This window comes from Astatotilapia calliptera, chromosome 11 (genome assembly GCF_964374335.1).
Source record: "Astatotilapia calliptera chromosome 11, fAstCal68.1, whole genome shotgun sequence".
Taxonomy (NCBI): Eukaryota; Metazoa; Chordata; class Actinopteri; order Cichliformes; family Cichlidae; genus Astatotilapia; species Astatotilapia calliptera.
The window spans coordinates 37,535,595-37,557,523 of record NC_137432.1 but is presented as its reverse complement, the minus strand read 5'-3'; the positions used below and the strand labels follow the sequence as shown (position 1 = coordinate 37,557,523).

At 46.1% G+C, this 21,929-nt stretch overlaps 2 protein-coding genes and 1 long non-coding RNA gene across 6 annotated transcripts; 2 read left to right on the top strand and 1 right to left on the bottom strand.

The window, feature by feature from the left end:
* Nucleotides 1-441: 441 nt before the first annotated feature.
* On the bottom strand, nt 442-3,529 carry LOC145432003 (uncharacterized). The gene is made up of 3 exons (XR_013912344.1): nt 3,394-3,529; nt 2,031-2,230; nt 442-520 (listed from the first exon to the last, which is right to left on the bottom strand). It is a non-coding gene; the product is annotated as an uncharacterized LOC145432003 (long non-coding RNA).
* On the top strand, nt 3,377-18,331 carry trim33l (tripartite motif containing 33, like). Of its 4 annotated transcripts, none has more exons than XM_026184126.2 (15): nt 3,377-3,516; nt 3,810-3,882; nt 5,863-5,925; nt 6,376-6,511; nt 7,284-7,410; nt 7,501-7,617; nt 8,535-8,649; nt 9,184-9,330; nt 9,928-10,039; nt 10,243-12,905; nt 13,006-13,196; nt 14,551-14,653; nt 14,777-14,833; nt 15,037-15,159; nt 16,074-18,331. In XM_026184126.2, the coding sequence occupies exons 1-15, from the start codon at nt 3,446-3,448 to the stop codon at nt 16,359-16,361; spliced, it is 4,386 nt and encodes a 1,461-aa protein (XP_026039911.1). In that variant the 5' UTR covers nt 3,377-3,445; the 3' UTR covers nt 16,362-18,331. The 4 variants fall into 4 exon arrangements, with proteins under 4 accessions (XP_026039911.1, XP_080164710.1, XP_026039913.1 ...); XM_080308584.1 differs by lacking the exon at nt 16,074-18,331 and adding an exon at nt 15,477-16,050; XM_026184128.2 differs by lacking the exon at nt 3,810-3,882 and having other exon boundaries at nt 3,402-3,516.
* Nucleotides 18,332-19,293: 962 nt separating this feature from the next.
* Nucleotides 19,294-21,896, top strand: LOC113031753 (ras-like protein family member 11B). Its single transcript, XM_026184130.2, has 4 exons — nt 19,294-19,462; nt 19,719-19,772; nt 19,901-19,977; nt 20,464-21,896. The coding sequence occupies exons 1-4, from the start codon at nt 19,360-19,362 to the stop codon at nt 20,872-20,874; spliced, it is 645 nt and encodes a 214-aa protein (XP_026039915.1). The 5' UTR covers nt 19,294-19,359; the 3' UTR covers nt 20,875-21,896.
* The last annotated feature ends 33 nt before the right edge of the window (nt 21,897-21,929 follow it).

The window sequence follows — 21,929 nt, the reverse complement described above, 5'->3', positions numbered from 1 at the left end:
GCTGTATATGAGTTGGCAATAAAATGCTGGGGAGACTGAAGAATGTTCAAAATGTTTAAAATGAACTCATCTGAAGCTTGGACTCAACAAAGGTCCATATGTCATCATTCAGCAAGAAGATAAGAGAAAATGCCTCATGGATGTATCCAGTTTCACTCAGTTATTAACAGTTAAGTTTGAACTAAACAACCTGAAGCTGCACTTTCTCCATCAAATTCCAGTCAGATCAGGAAAACAGTTATACTTTATATGATGTATTTAAACCAGTTTGTTAATGATTTGTTGCCCCCTCACATATAACTGAGTAATATGTTTACATGGAGCCTCTGTGGCTCTGGTCTTTTCTTGTGTGGACACCGGCTACATACAGAAACACAGTGAGGACTTGTGTACGATCACCTCTTTACTCGAACCCTCGGATAACCAAAAAAGGGAAATCTGTTACTGTTGCTAAATATCTTTTTTAATCATGCATTAAGCTGATAGCACGAGAATTACAGCTTTAATGGGTTCGATTTTTCTGAAAGAGATAAAAAAAATACAGTTAGTTGATAATAAGCAGCAACCATGAGTCCAAATGTTCATGGAAAAAGCACAGAAACACAGCTTTGTCGTATTTAAAGTATACCCAAACCTAAAAACAGATGATGATTGCACAGTATTTGAACAGTTTATTCCCAGAAATAAATCCAGAGGTTCCTTTGTTGGAAGAGACGGGAGCAGAGCAGACCTGGAGTTTAATCACAGAGTCGGGAGAGCAATGAGACCAGTGAGGGTTAGCGGTCCATACAGAACTGGTGTTTGGTGTCAGTGGATGAAGACCAGTGACTCCCAATCATCAACGCGAGTTTAACACGAGTACATAGTTTATCGTGTTCTCTGTTACCTCTCATAGACAGACTGATTATTCATGTTCTGCACTCTGTCCAGAGCTCTAACATTTTGTTTGACTGTAACATTATTTTAAATCCAGACAAACACTGAATCTTTACAGCTTGTAACCTAAAATAAAAAATCAGGGAATAAATCATTGATCCCGTCCTAGTGTGCAGACTAAACCATCACAGTGCTCGCTCTCACAGACGGAGTGATGAAGGGCCGTGTGGAGATACAGAAATTCTTTTATTGCTGCCATATAATCTGCATCATTGTAACTGCATTAATAACATTCTTTACAGCATTATTTCATCTAATAATATTTCCCACAGTATTGATACTGCATTACAGTTGTTTATTGAAGATGTCCATTTGAGGATCCTTCCATTATGTTAACTTTTATTACAGGTACGGTTAGAAGTATTTTATACACATTGCCTATCTGAGCTTATTTTGAGTTGATGTTCGGTTCATTGAGGGTCTTAAGCTTCACTGGCGTGACTGTCCAGGTGATCCATGCTGAGGGAAACTAGAACATAGAAGGATAACTGCAATGCATGCTCACAGTACATATAATACATATAATCTAGGAATGTGTCCGGCCTGAGGCCTCAACTCATTTGGTGTCTCAATATATTTTATTCTACTTGGTAACAGATGATCAGAGTCAATAATTAGCCTCAGAGACCCAGAGGGCTTGAAGTTTATTACCTTGTATGGAAGGTGTTATAGAAAAGAGAAGTTCTATGTCTGTTATAGCTATTAAAAATGTACGATTAACTGTGACTAATGTCTGGAACCTATTTTAATCTGTCATTGACACCGTGGGGGGCGTGTACCCCACTGCTTTATAAGTGTCCACAACATGTATTTTGGTCAGAAGACATATGTTGATGTTTTCTCCGGGCTGTTAATAAACTCATCGTTTCATTGCACTTTTCTGGGGCTTCCATGGTTTGTGACACTGCTCTACATGGATTGATTTCACGACAGCCGTTTGAACCATTTAGAAAAGAATAGAATAGAATAGAATAGAATAGAATAGAATAGAATAATCCTTTAATTGTCCCACAAGGGGAAATTTGGGTGTAACAGCAGCAAGAAAGACATGTATACAAACAAACAGTACACAGGACAAAAACACACATATTTACCTGACGTTTGCGCCATCGGTACGATTCGCTTCAGACCAGCACGACCTCCATTGTCTGTGCTGGGTACTGCTGCCATCTGACCACACCCGCTGCTGTTCAAACCATTTCCATGCACGGTGACCTCATCAGAGGCGTTTGATGCCAGCAGAGCGGCGACCTTCATGCTGTTGCTCAGGTTTGTGTACTGAGCCTGATAGCAGCTGCAATATGAAAGAGAGACACGTTTCTGTGCTTTGTGCAACTGATGAACCCAGTGAGTCCTACAATAACAATCGTTTCCATGGCTACAAGAAGATGCTAAATGACTGAATCAGTGAATGTTTCATCTCACTTCTCTTTCTAGTGAGCTTGTCTTCATAGAGCCACAAAATGTAGAAAACGGCTGACATGAAGAGAAGCATCCAGTCTGCTGAACTGGAAACAGTTAAAACCGTCCAGATAATAAACATCTGCTCCTCTATCAGAAGGTCATCGTAATTTATGTAAATCCAGATGTAGTATCAGGAAAGGTAAGCGCTCATTAAGGTTTATTTGGTTAAAGATATCAGGAGTCTTTTCTTTATGCAAAAATCTGCCTTATTCAAATTCATTTGAGAAGCAAAGAGTCCTCAGACTGACCTCCATCAACCACCACATGGTGAGGGAATGAAGTGTGAAACCATGAAACCAGACTGAGGTGATACCCTGTAAGCTGTGCTCGTGCATTCATCCTCTCTGACCTTCTTCTGCACTTCTAGTCTGTGAGTGTAATAAAGCTTTTCTCACAGCATCAAACCTTGAACACGTCTGCTGCATCAGGTCTCAGGTTTGTGTCTTCATTTGAATCTGAAGCAGAGTTTTGTGTGTTTGCAGGGCTGCTTCACCACCTCAGCCATATTTGAGTGAAGCTGTAATTATTATAATTCTGGAAAGAGCAGAAAAGCTCAACTTGTTATAGACTGAGGACACAGCCCGACACGGTTTTGTTGTAACATCAGGATATCTATTTTTAAAAAATTGTGTTTTTAGCATCTTTGCATTTGGTGCGAAGTGATACAGTGAAAACAGACAGGACACGCCCCTTCTTTTCTTTATTATCCACCTCGATTTCCCAGTAATAAACTCTATTTTACTAATTTGCTAATTATCTTAGAGTAATACATAAAATTACTTTCAAAACATGTTAACATCTCAAATGTATTTAAATAATAATACATTTAAAAAGGTAAATATATATATTAACAAAATAAAATAAATTTAAAATCCAATATATTCACTCACTGGACACTTTGTTAGGTACACCTGTTGAGCCCTGATTATGTAACCAGCCAATCACGTGGCAGCAGCTCAGTGTATTCAGGCAGGTAGACGAGGGCAAACTGACCTGTTGAAAGGTCCACAGTCACCTGATCTCAGTCCAGCAGCGCACCTCCGGGATGTGGTGGACCCACGTCTCCGAGGAAGGTTTCCAGCACCATGAATATAACAACAACACAACGGGACAGAGGTGACGGTTGATGTTTATGACGTGTTTTTATGTCTAATGTGTTTCCTTATGTTAGTGAGGGACTCGCAGCGAGGTGTACCTAACAAAGTGGTCGATGAGTGTATAAACGTGTTTCTGACGCTCCGCTGTTTCCCAAACCTGCAGCAGGTCTGTAAATACCACAGGTTTCCGGTGACGACCAGCAGGTGGCGGTAATACGCTCACAGTCGGGACGTCACCTGCGCGGACCAGAAGAAGAAGCGGGGCGGAAGTTATATCTGTGTTGTGTTTGTAACGGTTCTTGTTGGTTCCAGGCTAAACCGGGAGGACTCGTGTTACCGTGAATGTCGACGGTGTGCGTGTCTGTGGATGGAGCGGACGGTGACGGTGAGTCCATGACATCTCGGCTGAACCTCCGGTGTCGGAGCTGGTCTCTGACACGGGGCTCTCGGCCCCCTTAGCGGCGTTTCGGGTCCGGGTCTAGCTCAGGTTTATTTACACAGCGCCAAATCGCGGCGCCACTCGTCAGACCACGCCCCGAGCCAGCACTTGGCGACCGTGGGAAGCAAAAACTCCATTTCCCGCGCGATGACGTCATGGCGGTGTTTGGGACGCTCCTCTGTGTTTACATGATGTTCGGCTCACCTTGGCCCTCAGGGACGCGCTCCGTGACGTGACTAGTGGAGACACGCTAAACCCTGTAACTGAAGGACTGATGAGAGGTGAAACTTCCATGACCTGGATGACCGAGATCCTCCACAGACACGCCTGCGTGTGTTTTATGTGTGGCTCTAACGGTTTTCCCCGTGAGGGTGGACTTGAGGGTGACAAACCCACGAAGCCCAGTGTCAGATGTGGCTCAGAGGAGACGCGCTGAGTTGCGGTTGTTTCTGTGGCAGCGTGGTTGCTGTAGTATGTGGACTCAGCTCTGGAGGGCCCGCAGAGGCCACATATGGACCTTTATTACAACAGCTGCGGGGTCAGACTCTGACGTAATGGACGATGTTTCCCAGAAAGTTGTTTCTGTCCATCTGCAGCAGCGTTGCAGTCAGAAACCTTTGCGCTGTCCTCCACGCGACTGCACGAACGCTGCAGCTGTGTGACCAACAAAACGGCACCATCGCACAAACATGAGCGCAGACTCATGATCAGCGTTCAAACTACAAATACCGTTAATAGCAGCTCTCAGATGAGCGAAACTCAGGTTTACTGTTAAAGAGAGTGAACTCTGAGTCAGTTGCCATGGTAACAGACTGTCTGAGCTTAGTCTGTTCACTTGGAAGATTTTCTTAAAGTGCAGCAAGGGGCTGTAAACACAGTGAGGGTATATATACGTATATCTGTGCCCCCTTTGGACGACCTGCGTCACTGAGTGAAGATGAGGCTGAAATGAGATTAAAGTGAGTTTCACTGTGTTCACATTTTGTATCGATTTGTTCATAAATTCAACATTTTGAAAGATTCAGTCTCTTAAATTAATATAAATCACATAAATCAGTCTCAGTAGGTCCGACTACACGGCAGGAGACTCCAACCTGGATCCAGTTGCATGATATCTGATCAGGATCTGATCACAGCTGATCGTACTGTTATTCTGTCCACGATCTGTAAGCTGTTTGTATTTAACGAGACCATCCTTCCAAAACTGTGCTGAACTATTTCAAATGTAAATTACCAACATGTAGACATTGATTTGAAATTTCCTACAGCTTGTTTGTCTTTACAGACAAAACTTTAAATTCAAATTGTATTTTTTTCAGTTACGTGTCTGTGAGAAAGCTGCCGTCTGTCACTGAAGGCTGAAATGAGATAAAGTTATAAAACAGTAAAGACGGTGTGTTATAAAAACAGCCTGTGGCGTCCGTCGGCAACATGAAACTTGATTAAGAAACTGAAACGCTGATAAACTGTTGCGGATGTTTATGATGATGACAGAGTGACCCGAGCCCGTCCTGATTAAGATGAACATCACGGTGCGCACTGTGTCCAAAGACTAACATGGAGGCTCTGCTCCTTATTTACTCTTTGCTGTGGGGAATCCTGGGATCAGAGCTCCACTGATGATGACTTTCTTTACTCCTGCACATAATCTGTGATCAGCCTTTCTGGAACCAAAAACAAAGAGTTTCTGATTTTAGAGTTTGTTGAACCTGCTTCTTTGGATCACTTCCTCCGTGCTATGTTAGCGCTCCCGCTAGCTGCTGCTGTCGCCTGGTAAAGTAAAGGGGAACCATGTCACCAATGTCAGATCTAGCTTTTTGTGTCAGGATCAGACTGATTACTGATTCACATATTAGATTGGCACATCACCAACGCCACAAATGTTCTCATCATAGCTGCCGGACTTCATCAGCTTCTGTCTTTCAGGAAGCAACTTTGCTGAGCAACATGGAAGCGACAGGAGCATCAGAAGACAACCTGAGTCAGCAGGTAACTCAGACGGTGGCGTGGGAACCTCCAGCAAACCTTATTTTATTTATCTGTATCTGCACCAGGATCTCCTGCTTTGAGCTTTTTAACCAAAGAATATTCACATATGATCCTGCAGCAGCATTTTATTATTATTAGTCCTTTATTTATCCAGGTAAAAAGTCTCATTGAGATGCCTGGCATCATGGCAACAAAAGTCAAGCATGTGGAAAATGTGTGTGAGTGTGTGTTTGCATGCACGTAGAACACTGTGAGGCTGGTGAAGACACCACGAGCCCTATGAAGACCGTTCTGTCTTGTGACACACTTTCAGGATCTCCCGTGGTCCGTACGTGCAGGAAACGTGAATTTGTGTGATTTTTATGGCATTTAAATTGACTGATAAAAGAAAAGACCTCCAGCTGGAGTTCGGTCTCACCTGTGAACGTCTCCACCTTCTCATCTCCTCAGTGCAGCAACTGCGACGCAGCCTCCGCCGCATGTTGGTGTCTCGACTGTAATGAAGCTCTGTGCAGCGTCTGTGTGTCGGCGCATCGCAGAGTCACGGTGACCAGATCACACAGGCTCCTCCATCACCCGCCAGAAGGTAAAAAAACCCCACCCACACCCAGATCCAGATTCTGTTGGAGGGAAACTGCTCTCTGCTGTCAGCTGACCGTCGCTGTTGACCTTTGACTTAGTGACGAGCTTCAAAAAGATCTTTTATGTTGTAAAAGTGTAGAAGCACATCCAAGTGTGTGTAAGCCACAACTTGTGAAGTATTTGGTTCATGAATTGGAGTTTGATACAAATGAAACAGGATGTGATGGTTCCAAGAGCAGGAGCAGCCAGAGGTGCTTCAGTCCACTGTTTTTATTTATTGTTGAAGAACTGAATCCTCCAACAGCCGGACAGAGTTTAGTCTTTTTGACCCGACGGGTCGAGCTGTAGAAACGACGACTCGCTTTAATGGGGAGTGGTCTGCTAAGCCCAGCCTGTCTCTGCAGTGTTCAGCTCAGAAACACTGGTGCTTTCCAGCTTCTGTGTTTACACCATTAGCGTGTCAGGACTCCAGCGTCTCCCTCACCTGCCAAACTTCCACTGAGCTCTGAGCCCAACACGTGGAAACGAATGGAAAGTCCCGCAGATAATATCAAACACCGTACACTCAGTATTTGTACTACATTGTTACATATTTTACTTTATTTTCATACTTTGTTTCAGGTCTGGGCGCTCGGTCCAGAGACTGTTTCAGTGGGAACCTGATTTTACCTCATCTGTTACAACCTGTTATATTATAGTAATCATCGAGATCACGGTCAGTGAGCAAACTAAGTGATAATCTGTGTGTGTGTGTGTGTGTGTGTGTGTCTCTTCAGGAAACATCTTGTCTTCTCCCACCAAGTTCTGCAGACTCCACCCATCTGAGCCACTCCAACTCATCTGCTTCACCTGTAAGCAGCTCACCTGCAGAGACTGCCAGCTGACGACTCACATGAACCACAGGTGAGCCGGGTCGGACGCGTTCTCGAGTTAAAGTGGTTGTAGTGCAGACGTGAGCCGGCACACTGAGCCGTGAGCTGCTTTTGTTTCCAGGTACCGCTTTGTCAGTGAGGCGGTGGTCAGCCTGAAGAAGCAGCTGGACGTGTACGTTCATTCCACGACGAGGCAGGAGGACACGGTGAGGCGGAGTCTGCAGGACATGGAGACCAGGTACGACTGATGATTTCACTGTTTACTTCCTGAAAAGACGATGGCTCACCAGCAGAATAAATCCTTACTCCACAGAACCAAACAGAAATGTATATCAGCAGCTCGAGTGTTTTTAATCTTCTTAAATGTGTTTTCGTTTAGCAGATTATGAGTAAATGTACAGAGGAGCAGCAGAGCGGGTGTCTTTAACCATGTGCAGACCGGCCAACACAAAAACACCGTCTCTGTACGTTCAGTTCTGTGTTGGTCGAATCATTTGTGGGCCTGAAATCTGCCACAGAGGGCAAAAAAACAACATTTCAATTTACACAGTGGCACTGGAAATACTCTTAAACGGGAATACTGTGTGTGAGTGTGAATGGTTGTCAGTCTCTACGTGTTGGCCCTGCGACAGACCGGCGACCTGTCCAGGGTGTACTCTGCGGGGTAGGCTCCACCCCCCCGTGACCCTGACAACGATAAGCAGAAGAGCGTGGACGGGAATAATGTGTGGCTGCCCTTGGAAAGTGTGCAGCGTGGCTTGATAAACATCCTGACCTGTGACGTCTCAAACACGGAGCAGGAAAGGATCAAAGTGTCACTCGCCACAGGCTGCAGGGCCTCCTCCTGATCTCCCATCACCATACTGCGTCGGGTTTGAAGTCGTTATTGCTCGTTAACGTGAAACGCTCCCACTGTCAGCCTCCGCGCTGCTGTGAATCCTCACACAGACTTTTACTCGTTATCTTCATGTTTGGAAACACTCAGAGAATTTGTGTTACATTCACTGAATTTCACTGTTCTGAGTCTCCACGCGGTAAAGCTCGCCACCTCATTCCTACTTAGTATTAATAACTTGAACCTTCCTCAGGTGCTCGCTGTCCCGTCTGAGGACTTTCTGGAAAATAACCCCCCCTCGTGCTTCTGCTGTGTTTCAGGCTGCAGAGCATCGAGCAAACAGAGTCTCGTCTGAGGACCGAGCTGCAGGCGGGATTCGTCGCGTTTGCTAAACTTCTGAAAGCGAAAATGGTGTCACTCCTCAAAGACATAAAGGTAACATCCATCAGCTGTTTTAAATATTGTTGACTATCTAGCAGGCTGATGTCATTTCCTGTTTCTCTCTGCAGTGTCCCCGTCTCTATCTAAGTCTTTGTTTTCTGCAGCCAGAGTTGATCCGCTGCCTCAGCTTCAAGTGCACGTTTCTCATTTGTTAGAAAGTGACTCAAATCTTTTCTCAAAATAGGAACCGAATTTATGAACAGATTTTTCTTCTTGCTGATGTTTCTTAGAAGTCTTTCAGTCTGTGCTCTGAAGTTGTTGCAGTGAGTTTCACTCCTCAGCGTAACCTTGAGTCTTATCTGCTGCTGCTCTCAGTATCAAACGTCTGTGCTCACTCAGCCTCGCACGCCAACGTTTCTGGTAAAATACAAAAAAATGGAGCGCCTAAAAAATGATGTGTGTGTGTGTGTGTGTGTGTGTGTGTGTGTGTGTGTGTGTGTGTGTGTGTGTGTGTGTGTGTGTGTGTGTGTGTGTGTGTGTGTGTGTGTGTGTGTGTGTGTGTGTGTGTGTGTGTGTGTGTGTGTGTAGAAGGTGTATGAGCTGGAATGTGAGCAGATTCAGGGGAGGATGGTGAAGATGAAGCAGCTGCAGCAGAGCCAAATGTCCATGAAGGAAACGCTCGAAAAGGCCCGAAATCTCACCGACCTGCCGACCCTGCTCTCACACACCGCACAGGTACACAGAGATGTGGCAGACACACTGCAGCTGTACTCATCATACCATAATATGAAAACATGCGAGGCGCACTGACTCTCAAAATGCTGTGTGACTAATATTGAATATTGAAGTCTTTACAGAGCGATAGAGACGTTTAAACATGTAAATCATACATGAACAGTCATGACAGAAATCTAACAACAACAGTTAGAAGCAAAGAGACTGGAGTTGTTTCCATGTTCATGGATGTCGCCTATCTTCACTAATGTCTGCTGTAGATGCGAAACTGTGGGAGGAGCCAGTCCTCACTGGTACGTCCCCACAGAGTTAGACTAAAGTCCATCAAAGCCAGGCTTTCCTCCCTTATCTGGCTCAACAAAGATTAAAACCCCTAAAAAGGGACGTTTCGCACATCATGTGACTCTTAAGTCATGCACAGGGATCCCTATGAGCGTCCCCCAATCATATCAGATAATCATTGTTTATAAAAATCTTTGAAAACAAAACGCAACACTGTTGCAAACAAACAGAAGTTGTGCAGAAAATGTTAATCTGGTGATGCAGAGCGTAGACGGTGAACCAACCATTTTATCCGTGCTTTGTTTTCTCTGCCAGATTAAAACCCAAATGAAGGAGCTTCTAGATCAGGACTCGGACCCCCCTCTGAAAATGCCTGAAGTGAAGCTCATTACCAAGTTGGGTTACGAGGAAACCCTCTCTGAGCTTTGTAAGTCCGCTCGTGTATCTGTTTGTTATGTTGTCTTCAGCTTTGCAGCGGATGCTCGGCCGTACGTGTGGAAACCAAACCGAATCATTTTACGAGCTCAGAGTTCATGTCGATGCTGTTTGAGTTTGGATGTAGTTTAATCGAGAGAAAATAATTGCTGCACCCTCCTCCATCTCCTCTTCCTCCATTGTTTCGGTTTCCAGGTAACCTTCATGTTTCCTGGATCCCTTTCGCTGTGCCACCAACCTTGGATAAAAACACAGGAACTCCGGCGACTCCTGCTGCCCCTCCTCCCACCTCCACCTGCAACCCCATCTCCAGCACCGTGATGGACAGCGCCTCTGCTTCTCATTCGCTTCATCTGTCGTTTACATCCTCATCTGCCCCCACACATGGAACAGACTCCACTTCTTTCAAGTCTCCCTCCACCTGTCTGGCATCCCCCGGCCCCCAAACTGAGACGGCCGGTTCCAGTGCTACACCTGTTCCTGATGACTGTGCTGCTACACCTTCTCCATCCTCACAGTCAAGTTCATCTTCGGCCCTTTGGAAATTTTCGCCCAACCTAACCCTTTATAATCTCCTCACTCACAACCAGGTTGGCACTCAGGATTCGGTCAATCCTCGATCTCCGCCCTCGAGTTCCCCATCGGGTCAGTTGAGTCATGCTCTCCCTCCAACCGCCACCTCTCCTGCAACCTCCAACAGGCCCCTCCCCCCATCCTGTAATGCCCCAGGCGCTCCAACCAGCCGTGCCTCTCTTTTGTGCACGCTCTTATCCAGCTGCTCCACTTCCATTACCCCTCCTGCTCACACCTCCACCTTTCCATTGCCCACTGACAGCACCCCTCAAACTGGCAAAGCTATGAACTGTAACCCACCAGCTACTACCAGTGTTCTCCCTCCACCATCAACGTCTGTGTCTGCTCAGCCCAGCGTTCCTCTGTCCTCCACGATCGCCATGTTTCCCTCCTCCATCACTCCTTTCATCTCCACCCGTCCCAGTCTGTCAGCACTTGTGTCCAGTCAGCCCACTATTCCTCCATCCTCCACAACCTCCATGTTTCCCCACTCCTCCACCTCCTCTTATACTCCTTCCACCTCCACCAATCCAGTGTTCACCGGCTCCATCGCTCAAGCCAACACCTCCCCCGACACACCTGTTACCATCAGTAGCTTCTCGTCACCACATTTAACCAATCAGTTGTCTGCGTTTCCCCCCTCCTCCTTATCCACCCCTCTTCCCACCTCCACCTGTCCAGCAGCCACCACCGCGTCTGTTTTCCAGACTCTCGACAGCCGTGTCACTAACCTGGTTGTTCCAGATAGTTCCACGTGTCGCCCTTCGGCGTGGCTCTTGCCCTACGATCAGTCTAATCTTCGTCTGTCCTCCTCCGCCTGCCTCTCATCTGTTTCTCCTCCAACCGTCTCTTCCACCTGCCCACCTGCTCAGATTTCTAACTCGCCGAGCGCCTCTCCGAATCAGTTCAAACCTCTTGTTACACATTCAAGCATGGTGTTGGCTGGTTCTCCAGCCACCTCCTCCACATTAAACTCCGCCCGTCCCGTGTCCTCCTGGTGCCTCCTCCCCCAAACAAGTGACTTCAGTAATCCTAACCTACTTGTTCCAGTCAACTCTGATGCCACCACCACCTCCTCGACAACCATAAACTCCTCCTCCACCAGCCCACCCACATCCACCTTTGCTGTTCTGACCAGCAGTAACGCTGCCTCGCCTGTTCCCGTCAGCATTCCTTCATCTCTTTGGAATTCCTCGTCCACTTCGTCCTCTGTAGCTTTCGTATACTCCTCCTCTGCCACCCCGCCCAGCACCACCTGCTCCACAGCGGCGCACAGCTCGCTGCTCCACACGTCTCGCTCGCTGCTCCACACGTCTCACTCGCTTTTTCCAGTCAGCAGTCTCAGTACGTCACAGATCTTCGCTCCCTCTATCACTCCAACCTTGTCGTCCTTCATCAGTTCTCCCTCCTCCGCCACCAGTTGTTCATCTCCCAGCTATTTGTTCCTCCCCCAAACTGACGCCTCCCGTTCCTCAGTTGTTCTCAGCATGCTGCCTGCCGGCTCCACGTTCCCCCTGTCGGCGGGTCAGTTTCTATCCTCACTTAAACCCGTCCAACCACTGCAGGTTCTGAACCAAACCGCTGGTCCTCACTGGAACCAGCCCACCATCGTCATGCTGACCAACACTCAGAGTATGTATCAGGTGCTGCTCAACGAGACTGCTCTCATCAGGCTGCCTGATCATCGCGCTTTCCATCCGGCCTCGGCGCAGAAACGAAGCGGCCTCGAGGAAAGCAGCATCACAGAAGTGAGTCCAGAGACTTCTGCGGGAAACTCTAGCTGCGACGGACCGAGCGGCACGTTACCGTCAGAGCAGCAAACCATGGAGGATACGAGCCCGGCTTTACCCAGCAGCCCTTTGTCCTCGCTTCAGGAAGTCGACAGCACACTTCATCCCCCCTCCCCTCAGGAACAGACTCAGCAGGTTCCCGTGGAGGGCTTGGTGGTTGACTCTCGCTGTGATAGCACTATACAAGATACTGAGGAGGTCCAGGAAACGAAAGAAACCGAGCACGCCACTTGTGTCTCTGACGAAGCAAAACCGAACGCCCTCGAGCCAAAAGACGACTTACCAACACTGGTAACTCCTGACAAGGACATCGAAGAGCTGAGCGCCGTGATTGGACAGGAGGACTTCAGTCTGAGTCGGTGGCAGCCCAAAGTGTCCGTGTTGAGACTGCCTGTGTCCCTGCCAAGATTTGGACGGTCCCTTCCCAGTTTTCGTCTGTTACCTGGAGAGACTGAAGATGAGATTTACCTGGAGGAAATGAGCGACGACTGTCAGGTAGGATGCACGATCTGTAACCCAGGCAAACTTGAGAAAGTTGGATTATAAAATGAACCGCTCAGCTTTAAGAGACTGTCGTCGTTGTGCTCCGTTGCAGTCCGATGCCGAAGACGGGCCGGCTGACAAAGAGGATTTCATGAAGCCGGAATCGTCCCCAGACTCTCCGATAACCCTGGAGATTCTTGCCTGCTCGGTTTGTGCATCGCCCGGCACTTCGATCATCTGCTCTGCCTGTGGTCGAGGATACCACAGAGACTGCCACGTCCCCCCAGTTGGACTCGACTTTTGGTAAGAAAAATAATTTTTATCCTTTTGCTTCTTTAAGATGACTGAAGTCCACTGATGTGTGACCATTGGATTGAAAATCAATCTAAAGCCTATTCAAAAAGTTTTTTTTTTTTTCATTTTAAGTTATTATGAACAAAACTCAACTCTTTCCTGATTTACTTTTATTATGAAACCTCTGCAGGAAGTCTCTTAACATTGATTCTGTTCATCTGGACGTTTCCAGAGAAACGTTTCGTCATCATCAGGTGACGTCTTCAGCCTCAGCTGACTGCAGGTTTCAATCTTATAAACAGGACATTTACATAATGACTGAAACAGCCCACTGAGGGAACAATGGGCTGGGAGGTCAGTTCCTTCAGCATTGATATGCAAATCAGGCTGTGTGATTTAACCAAAATCTCATATCCCGATATAAGACGTCTATCGTCCCGATAACCATATAAGTCACAAAAGTTTAACATTTATGTAAATTCTGTGAATCTCGAGCAGCTCGACTTGTGTGAAGTGTTTCCAGCTGGAGTCGAGTGTTTTAACCGATGCATGAAACGACACATTTTTAGACATAAGTTGTAACGGCGCCGTTTTCTTTGTGAGTATTTATTACACGGCGTGCTGCGGGGAAAAGCCTGTTCTAACGTTTGAGTCTAAGGTTTATTTTTTAGCTCCTGGCGGCTCTTTTTTTAAATTTTCATCCGTAAATAATCTGCATCTTTCATGTGATTCAGTTTATTTTGAAAAGTCTCAACAGGATCTTGAGCTTTATTGTGAAAGGTTTATGTGGAACATAAACAAGCGGACACGCGATGCTGTTACCGTCGTTGTTGCTAACGACAACGCATAAAAACAGGCGCTTGTCCGTCTGTAGTGTGGTTATATTACATATAAGAGAAAGAGAGAACTTTAAGAAATGAATATAGTCACTACAGTGACATCAGAACATGAAAAAATATTGACGTAAACAGTTTATTTTTCGACACCACGAAACAAACGATAGCGTAAAATGAAACGATGGATATATATGGTTATATCGAACAGCCGTACTGCAAATTGCTGTCATGACAAGTCTTAATGCTGAAGGAACTGACCTCACAGCCCGTTGTTCCTCAGTGGGCTGGTTTCAGTCATTGTGCAAATGTCCTGTTTATAAGATTGAGACCTGCAGTCAGCTGAGACTGAAGACGTCACCTGATGATGACGAAACGTTTCTCTGGAAACGTCCAGATGAACAGAATCAGCTCTTTGGGTCTTCCTTACCTGGTGATTGAGCATCAAAACCTCTGCAGGAAGTGCATACTATGAGTGTCAGTAACATCACACAGTGAAGTGACCTCTGCTGTTTGACCTTGTCCTGCAGGTCAGAGTGGGCCTGTTCATTATGTCAGAACCTGTCAGACCCGTCGGACCCCTACAGCACCGAGAGACTTCAGCGCACCAGCCTCAGTCTGCAGAGCCTCAGGGTCAGCGTCTGCTCACAAACGCTTACTCATGAACCTCACTTCACAACGTGACTCTCGTCTCCATCGGTTTGTGGTAGATTTTCTTCTAAAGTTTTGTGTGTTGTGTCTGTTTTTGTTTTTCAGAGGTGCGAGTGTCTCGTTCTGCATCTGAAGGTTGAAGTCTGCAGTCGGTGCTCTCAGGTCAGTCTGAACAAAGCTCCAGTCAGAGTAGAAGCTTTTAGCAGCTAACAAGTTTATACACTTCATAAAAGGTGCATGAATGAAAATAAACCTGGGAAACGAAAAATAAAGGGTCTCCTGTAGCTGTCGTTGAACCAGCAGGTGGCGCTCCTGCAGCCTGATCAGGTCACAGCGATGAAGACTTTCTGTTTTCTTCTCTTCAGTTTGGCGGTTTGTCTCGGCTGAAGTCTATATCGGACCGCCTGACCCTCCGCCGGCCTCCTCCGTATCAAACGGCCGCGGAGCTCGTCTCTGACATGTGGACTCTGTTTAAAGACGCCTCTCAGGTACGCACGGAGCAGGTGGAGTCAAACACGGAGCCGATGAACTGTTTGTCTCTCTTTAATGAATTAATGAGACGGTGTTAAACTGTACTTTTTGATACTATCATGAAATTAAAATGCCGGATGGATGAAACACATTAATTATTCCATTAATAATAATAATAATAATAATAATCCAGGTCTCTAAAGGGCTGTTTGTGCTTGTGAGCACAGCTGCTCAGTTATAAGGACACAAAGTAAAATATGGCTCGCCTTCATAACGTCCAACTTTTTTATGCAGGTATTTGTTTTAAAACTGTACCTTAAACTTTCACCACTAGGAGGCAGAGTTTTACCATGAAGCCTGAGTGGCGTTGCCTCGGTGATAAGAGCAGCAGAGTTGTGCTGTGGATGTGAGAGTCTGTGGTCCTGATCAGCTTTTCCCCGCCCCTCACCCCGCGGCACCTGTCCCTGAAACGTCAAAGAAACCTGAAGGATACGGCGCCTTTTTAGCGGCTGCGAAAGCCGTGCTTCCTGTTAACCTGCTGCTACTGTTAGTTCCCCGAGTTTAAAGAGAGAGCAGGAAAATGACCTGGAGTCAGTCTTACCTGTTCAGGTGATACCTGTCCGCTAGTGTCGGCTAATTATTCTCGACCTCATCGAGCACTGCTGTGAGTGTGGCGTCGATGCGCCGGCTTCCTTTCTCGTCCTCACAGGTGTTTCACGTCTGAAGATGTTGGACGTATAATTTGAAAATAAATAATCAGAATTTAGGGCTGATTTCACCGCCTGCAGCCATGTTTGCCGTGCAGCTGACGCGCGAGCTTTGGCTTCTTTCAGTGACGCCGAGCTGCCGACGCTCGGCTTCAGCGCAGACTCGCTGAGATAACTGAGCAGCAGGACGAGCCGTCACTCTGCCTTCTCTCTGCTGTTTTCAGGACGACGAGTTGCAGAAACTGCGGGAAAGTTTCCGGATGAAGTTGGTGGAAACTCTGAGTTCGGAGCTCCATCCTTCACTCCTCACCGCACCGAACTCAAACCCGCAAACTGCCGCTGGACACGCAAGCAGATCGCAGCATGGCCGAGAAGACGAGAGGTTAAAGTTGGAAAAAGAAGAAGGGTTAATACCGGAATCCAAACTCGAGGACTTCAGGAAGAGACTGAGAGACTTTCTGGATCTAAAGGGAAGTCCTGGTCCAAAGAGGAGAAAGAGAGACGATGACTGAGGAGGTTTTAAATGACCAAGAAAACTCTGCACAGCTGCTTTTTTTCTTTTTTAACCCATGAATGTACGAGTGACCTCAGCAATAGTTCGTATATGACCTTTACACATAAAATGAAGGAGAAACTGCCCGTCGCAGTTTCCTGTAGCAAGGGGCCGTCTTCAGATGTCATAAGTTTGTGTGAAAAGCCCAGCGAGACTGAACGTAGCGCGATGGAAACGACGCGACTAACCGTGCGTGTGACCGGAAACACGCTCGTCTGCTCCGCCTTCATCGGTTTGTTTCCTCGCTGCTTTTAAAAACCAAAATCAGAGTTTCAGCGGCTCAAAGAAAATAAAAACCTGTCCTGATGCAGATTTGATCGGTGGAAGCTCGGCTCTGTGCGCTCGGTGCTGGAGCTCCTCCAGATGTGCAGGGGCTCCTCCAGATGTGCAGGGGCTCCTCCAGGGGTGCAGGGGGAGCTCCTCCAGGTGTGCTGCACTCTGATGTACAGGAAGCATCTGAGCTCACAGCAGGCAGCTGTAGACAGTTACAGCACGAGTAACTTTAAAAAGCATTTTTCAGAAACACCATGTGCCTTAATTTAAAGCCGCCCACAGAACCTGGAAACCCAGCCGCTGATGATGAAGTCAGTTTCTGAGTGGCCGCCGCGTGTAACCCCACAGGAGTATTAACCCCGTCGTCTCTCACTGACAGCGTGAAGAACCGCTAAAGGTTTCCTCTGCGGTGGGCGGGACGCGTCCTCGCCAGCGCTTCTGTATTTCTGCACTCAGTTCGCTGCATCTGCGAGTCGTAATCGATGATTTTGGTCTGAACTTAAAACAATATTTTTGGTATGAAAAAGTTCATTTTTCTGGGAGTGGTCACATCTTAGAGGCAATAATTTTTCAGTATTTCACATTTTTCTTCAAAAGGGGATGAAATGATGGCGGCATCGATCGGCCCAGTGTCCGTGCTGTGAGCGCTCTGACTTTATAAACATTAAACGGGTGATTTCATCTGAGACTTTGTGCCGGGCTCGATTTTACCGCCTTATGTAAAGTGAGTGTGACACGTTCATTCAGACAGGAAGCTGTTACTTTTGTAATTACAGCGAGTCCTCGGTGGCAGTATTGTTACCTTTACTACTGTCAGATTTCATCTCTTTGGCAGCTGATCAGCCATAACGTGTTCTAATTTTTGGTATTTCCCCTGAAAGCTGAGGCGCGCACGCCTGCAGCGAGTAGCGTGACATGTTTACAGGTTAGTCCGAGTTTTCTCGTTTGATATTTCATGTTTTACACGAACGTTGTTTTTTCTCTTACGATGAAATACGCAGAGAATTTACTTTGTTTAACATATATAAAAATATAACATTAAAATAAACGTTCTTTTCCATAACTGACTGGCTTTGTATCTGAGATGAGTCTCGTGTATTTACTGTGAACATTCAGTCGACATGTGATTTATTGTAACAGGCGACTCTGTATTTGATCTTTGTCTTCAGTATTTGACTCACATCCTGCTGAGGTCTCAGCTGTTGTTTATTCTTTCATTCCAGCTTTATGACGCGATTTGTTTTCTAATCACTTCATGTCGCTGTCTTCTCTTTCTTTAATAATTATATGTCAAAGCTGTCGTGTCCAAACGGATCCCAGTCACACGTCTGTGGAACCAATGAGCCGGTTCATGTTTCCCCTGGTGTTGGTTGGGGAACGCTGACTCGTTTCTTTGTGTGCGCAGTTCGATGTCATGCACATACCTGTGTTCAAACTTTATTGTGAAAGTCTGTGTTTATGTTCCCTTTTTTTAGGAATTTGAAATAATTTTACTTTGATGACTCATCGAAAAAATAAAAATCTACTGAAAAAGGGAAACGGGAATCAGAACAAGAATTCAAATCTAAACGTGGATTCTTCTTCGGCTGTACATTTTATCAAAGAAAATGTTGGGCTGTGTTTTAAAAAATACCATTAAATATTTTTTTCACGTGACTGTAAATCACATCTTTACTCGGAACACAAATTCCTTTGTGCTTGCATCAGGATGCCGTGAAAGTCTGCCAAATGCACCATCCGCTGTGGAAACCCCGTGAGACTTTGATCGTTGTCTTATTGAAATTTCTCAGTAGGCTGAAAATCGTGCGGTGGGACAAACCGCGTTTAAACCAAATGATTAAGTGTAAACTTTTAGGTACACGAGGACTTCGAGAGTCTTAGAGTCGACGATACAAAGGTCACATATTTGTCTGCATGATTTATACACCAAATATGGCCCCGAGGGATCCAGTAATGAATAAAGATCAGATAACTTGGTCTAAATTTGTTGGAAATGAAATGAAATTTGATATCAAATTAAATGATTTGTTGAGGAAAATAATAATCAGTTAAGTTCTGCGGCTGCTGAAGAAAAACAGGAAGAATAAGGTTGTTCAGCTGGGAGCCAGCAGGTGGAGCCAAAGAGGCACAGAAACGAAGCTCGTCGTTTAATCGACGCGCTCTGCAGCACATAGTCTTTCCCCACTGAGACGAACCCAGCTGCACAAATCTGCAGATTTTCACACGATGCAAAAATGTCCCAATAACTGAAAAATGAGACAGAGACACGCCCTCAATGTCCCCTCACTTCAAAACAGGTCAGATGGTATAAAAGCAGAAAGGTTGTAAACAACAGAGAAAGGTCATTATATCACCACCACCCCACTCCCACCCCCACCCACCAATCAGAGTGGTGCAAAAATGTCCTAAAATGTTCCCACAATTAGTGAAAGCCCTGAAATACCCTCAAAAAGACACCAACACAAGCACGTACACAAAGATGCTCATATCTGCCTCCATATCTGCCTCGTTACTGCTGTAATAAGACTCCAGATAAGACCCTCCACCAAGCACGGGCTGCAGTCAGACTGGGCTGTGACTCACAGCTCCGAAGCCCCGCCCACACGGGGTACATAAGCCGGCGATCTGAAGCGGCGCCTCCAGATCTTTGGCATCTATTGTCAGCAAACCTGAACTGATTCCTGATGGTGGTACAGGAGAAAAGTCGTATGGAGGCGATGGAGGGAAACCAGCAGAGGGTGGAGGTGAACATCCTGCTGCTCGGAGCTCACAATGTCGGCAAGTCCGGTGAGTAAAGATCAAACTGGCTCATTTCCAGAATATTTCACCTTTGCTTACAGAACGTTTTCATGTTGATTCGTTAGAAATATCCTCCTCTTTATGTTTCTCTTCTCGTATTTTCACTTCATTTCTAGTTTTCTAGCTCAAATGTTGCTCAGAGGAAGCAGCTCTGTAGTCAGCTATGAACATATTTCAATGTTCTGATTTCTGTTTTTACTTTGCAGTGTTTTCTTTGATCTAATGATCTTTTCTCTCTGTGCAGCTCTCACCGTCAGATTTCTGACCAGGAGATTCATCAGCGAGTACGGCGACATCGGTGAGAGCTCTGTCTGCTCAGTCAGAGAGAACGTCTGTGTTCACATGCTCCGACTGATCGAAATCATTATTCAGTGTCAGTACTATGAATATTTATTCACGCTTCCCCTTTATCTCGCGTTCTTTCAGAGTCAGTTTACAGCCGAGTTGACAGAATTGATGGGCAGGAGATCTGCTTCAACATCTGGGACTCTCAGTATGCACAGGTAGGTCTCCACCTGGCTGCACCTCGCACACACACAGGTGTATTTCCAGCTCTTTAAAATGTGATCCTTTATATTAAAACACCTTTTTGGTTCCCAAATTGTGGCTGAGCAAACAGATTTGAAAAATATAATAAAGGTCAGTGCTAAAGATGGAGCAGGTACCACACATCAGTATCCATGGTGATTAAAGGGCATCTTAAATCTGAGGTAAACATGATTAATAAAATAAACATGGGGAAAGTGTTTGCTAAGGTCATAGGTCAAGTGTCTCCAATAGAGCTCTATACCAAGGAACGTCAGAAGAGTCGCCCCCTGATGGTCAATAGACAGAATGCAGACTGAGGACCAATCGTTTATATCGAGCGTGTGGTTAGTTTAGTTCGACAGATTAGTTTGGGGAACCTTTTTGCACAAATTTGCATATTAACACCATAAATAATGATGTGAGCATGAATTTTAGAGTTTGTGCGTTTGCTTTCTCCACAGCCCGGAGAGAAGAGTTCCTCCGTCAGCGACAAACAGCTGCAGTGGGCTGACGGGATGATCCTCGTCTACAACATGTGTGATCGCAGCAGCTTCGACATTGTCCAGCAGCAGCTGCAGCAGATACGTCGAAGCAGGAAGCCGTCCTCTGTCCCCATCATCATCGTGGCAAACAAACGCGACCTGCAGCGGCACCGCAGCGTCTCTGGCAAGGAGGGACGGTTGCTGGCCTTGTCCCAACAGTGTGGCTTCTTCGAGGTGTCCGCGGCAGAGACGTACCACGGCGTCCTGCTGGTGTTTCACCGCCTGGTCGACCTCGTGAAAGAGACACGAGCTATAAGAAAAAGCATGGCCGGCGTCCGAGGGATCGTCAGGAGCGTGTCTGCAGTGTTTGCAAAGAAACGGGCGGAGTAGACTCAACATGCAAAGGTTGTTTTTGCTCATTCTGATGAGATGAAAACGTCAGGGCGAGAATTTCCTGTCAGATGCCTCCTGAGTGAAGTCAAAGGTCAGATACGAGACGGGCTGAGGAGGTTGAGAGAACGATTCTTTATTGGAAGGTCGACGGTAAAGCTGGTCAGAGAAAAGTTGTTTCAGAATAAAGAGGGGCAGCTGGAGCTGAAGACCTTTAGCTCAGCTAGCAGAGAGGCGATGAATATCTCGGCACTTATCAGACACTGACACAAAGTTTCTTCCTCAGAGGATGAATCCTAATTACACAGGTGGTCCTCTGACTTTTCCATTAGCCGCACAGGCAGGATGCTCTTCCATCCGATGAGCTGACGAACTCTTCCAGCACCGAAGAGCGTGAACCCGACTGACTTCAGTCACGTAACCTCCTCTGATTAAATTCTGGTAACCATTCTATCGAACCAATAGTGTTGTAATAGGGCCGACATTATGTGCTCCATTCTTTGGTTTGTGACCAAACGTGCAAAAACACTGACTAGCATTAGCCTTGTGTATAGTCTTTAGCATGCTAAGGTAGCAAGCATGCACTAAATTTGCATTGTTTCAGAAAATATTTTAAAAGCTCAACAAATTCTCGAGTTCCCCTTGAAACATCTGAAATCATCAGGACTCTGCAGCCTGGTGGGAATGTCGGAAAGTTTTGTGTGTCAGACGGACGTCTTTAATTCATCAGCTACTTACATTTCTGTTGGATTAAAAAACTGGTTTAGATGTGAACTCGCTCACTGACTGACGATCAGCGTTTTTTCTGGCTGTGATTTCAAACAGGTTATCAGGTTCTCCAGACACTAAACTTACACCATCATGGACCTGCAGGAATGCTGGGTTCAGTCTGTTTTTAGCTCCTGGATGAACGAGTGGCCCGCCGTCAGCTGACCCAGCTATCTGGGATATATGAGAACAAAAGAACCTATCTGTACTGTAAAATGAATGTTTCTTTTTGTACATAAATCTATTTATTCATATCAGTGTTGTACAGAAATTTTTCCCCCTGAAAT

Bases quoted from the DNA above. Each gene is read 5' to 3' on its own strand.
- trim33l (XM_026184126.2), top strand. From the start codon at position 3,446: ATGTGGTGGACCCACGTCTCCGAGGAAGGTTTCCAGCACCATGAATAT. The intron at 12,906-13,005 runs GTAGGATGCACG...GCTCCGTTGCAG, and splicing joins AAATGAGCGACGACTGTCAG to TCCGATGCCGAAGACGGGCC. The intron at 15,160-16,073 runs GTACGCACGGAG...TGCTGTTTTCAG, and splicing joins TGTTTAAAGACGCCTCTCAG to GACGACGAGTTGCAGAAACT.
- LOC113031753 (XM_026184130.2), top strand. From the start codon at position 19,360: ATGGTGGTACAGGAGAAAAGTCGTATGGAGGCGATGGAGGGAAACCAG. The intron at 19,463-19,718 runs GTGAGTAAAGAT...CTCTCTGTGCAG, and splicing joins TCACAATGTCGGCAAGTCCG to CTCTCACCGTCAGATTTCTG. The intron at 19,773-19,900 runs GTGAGAGCTCTG...GCGTTCTTTCAG, and splicing joins CAGCGAGTACGGCGACATCG to AGTCAGTTTACAGCCGAGTT.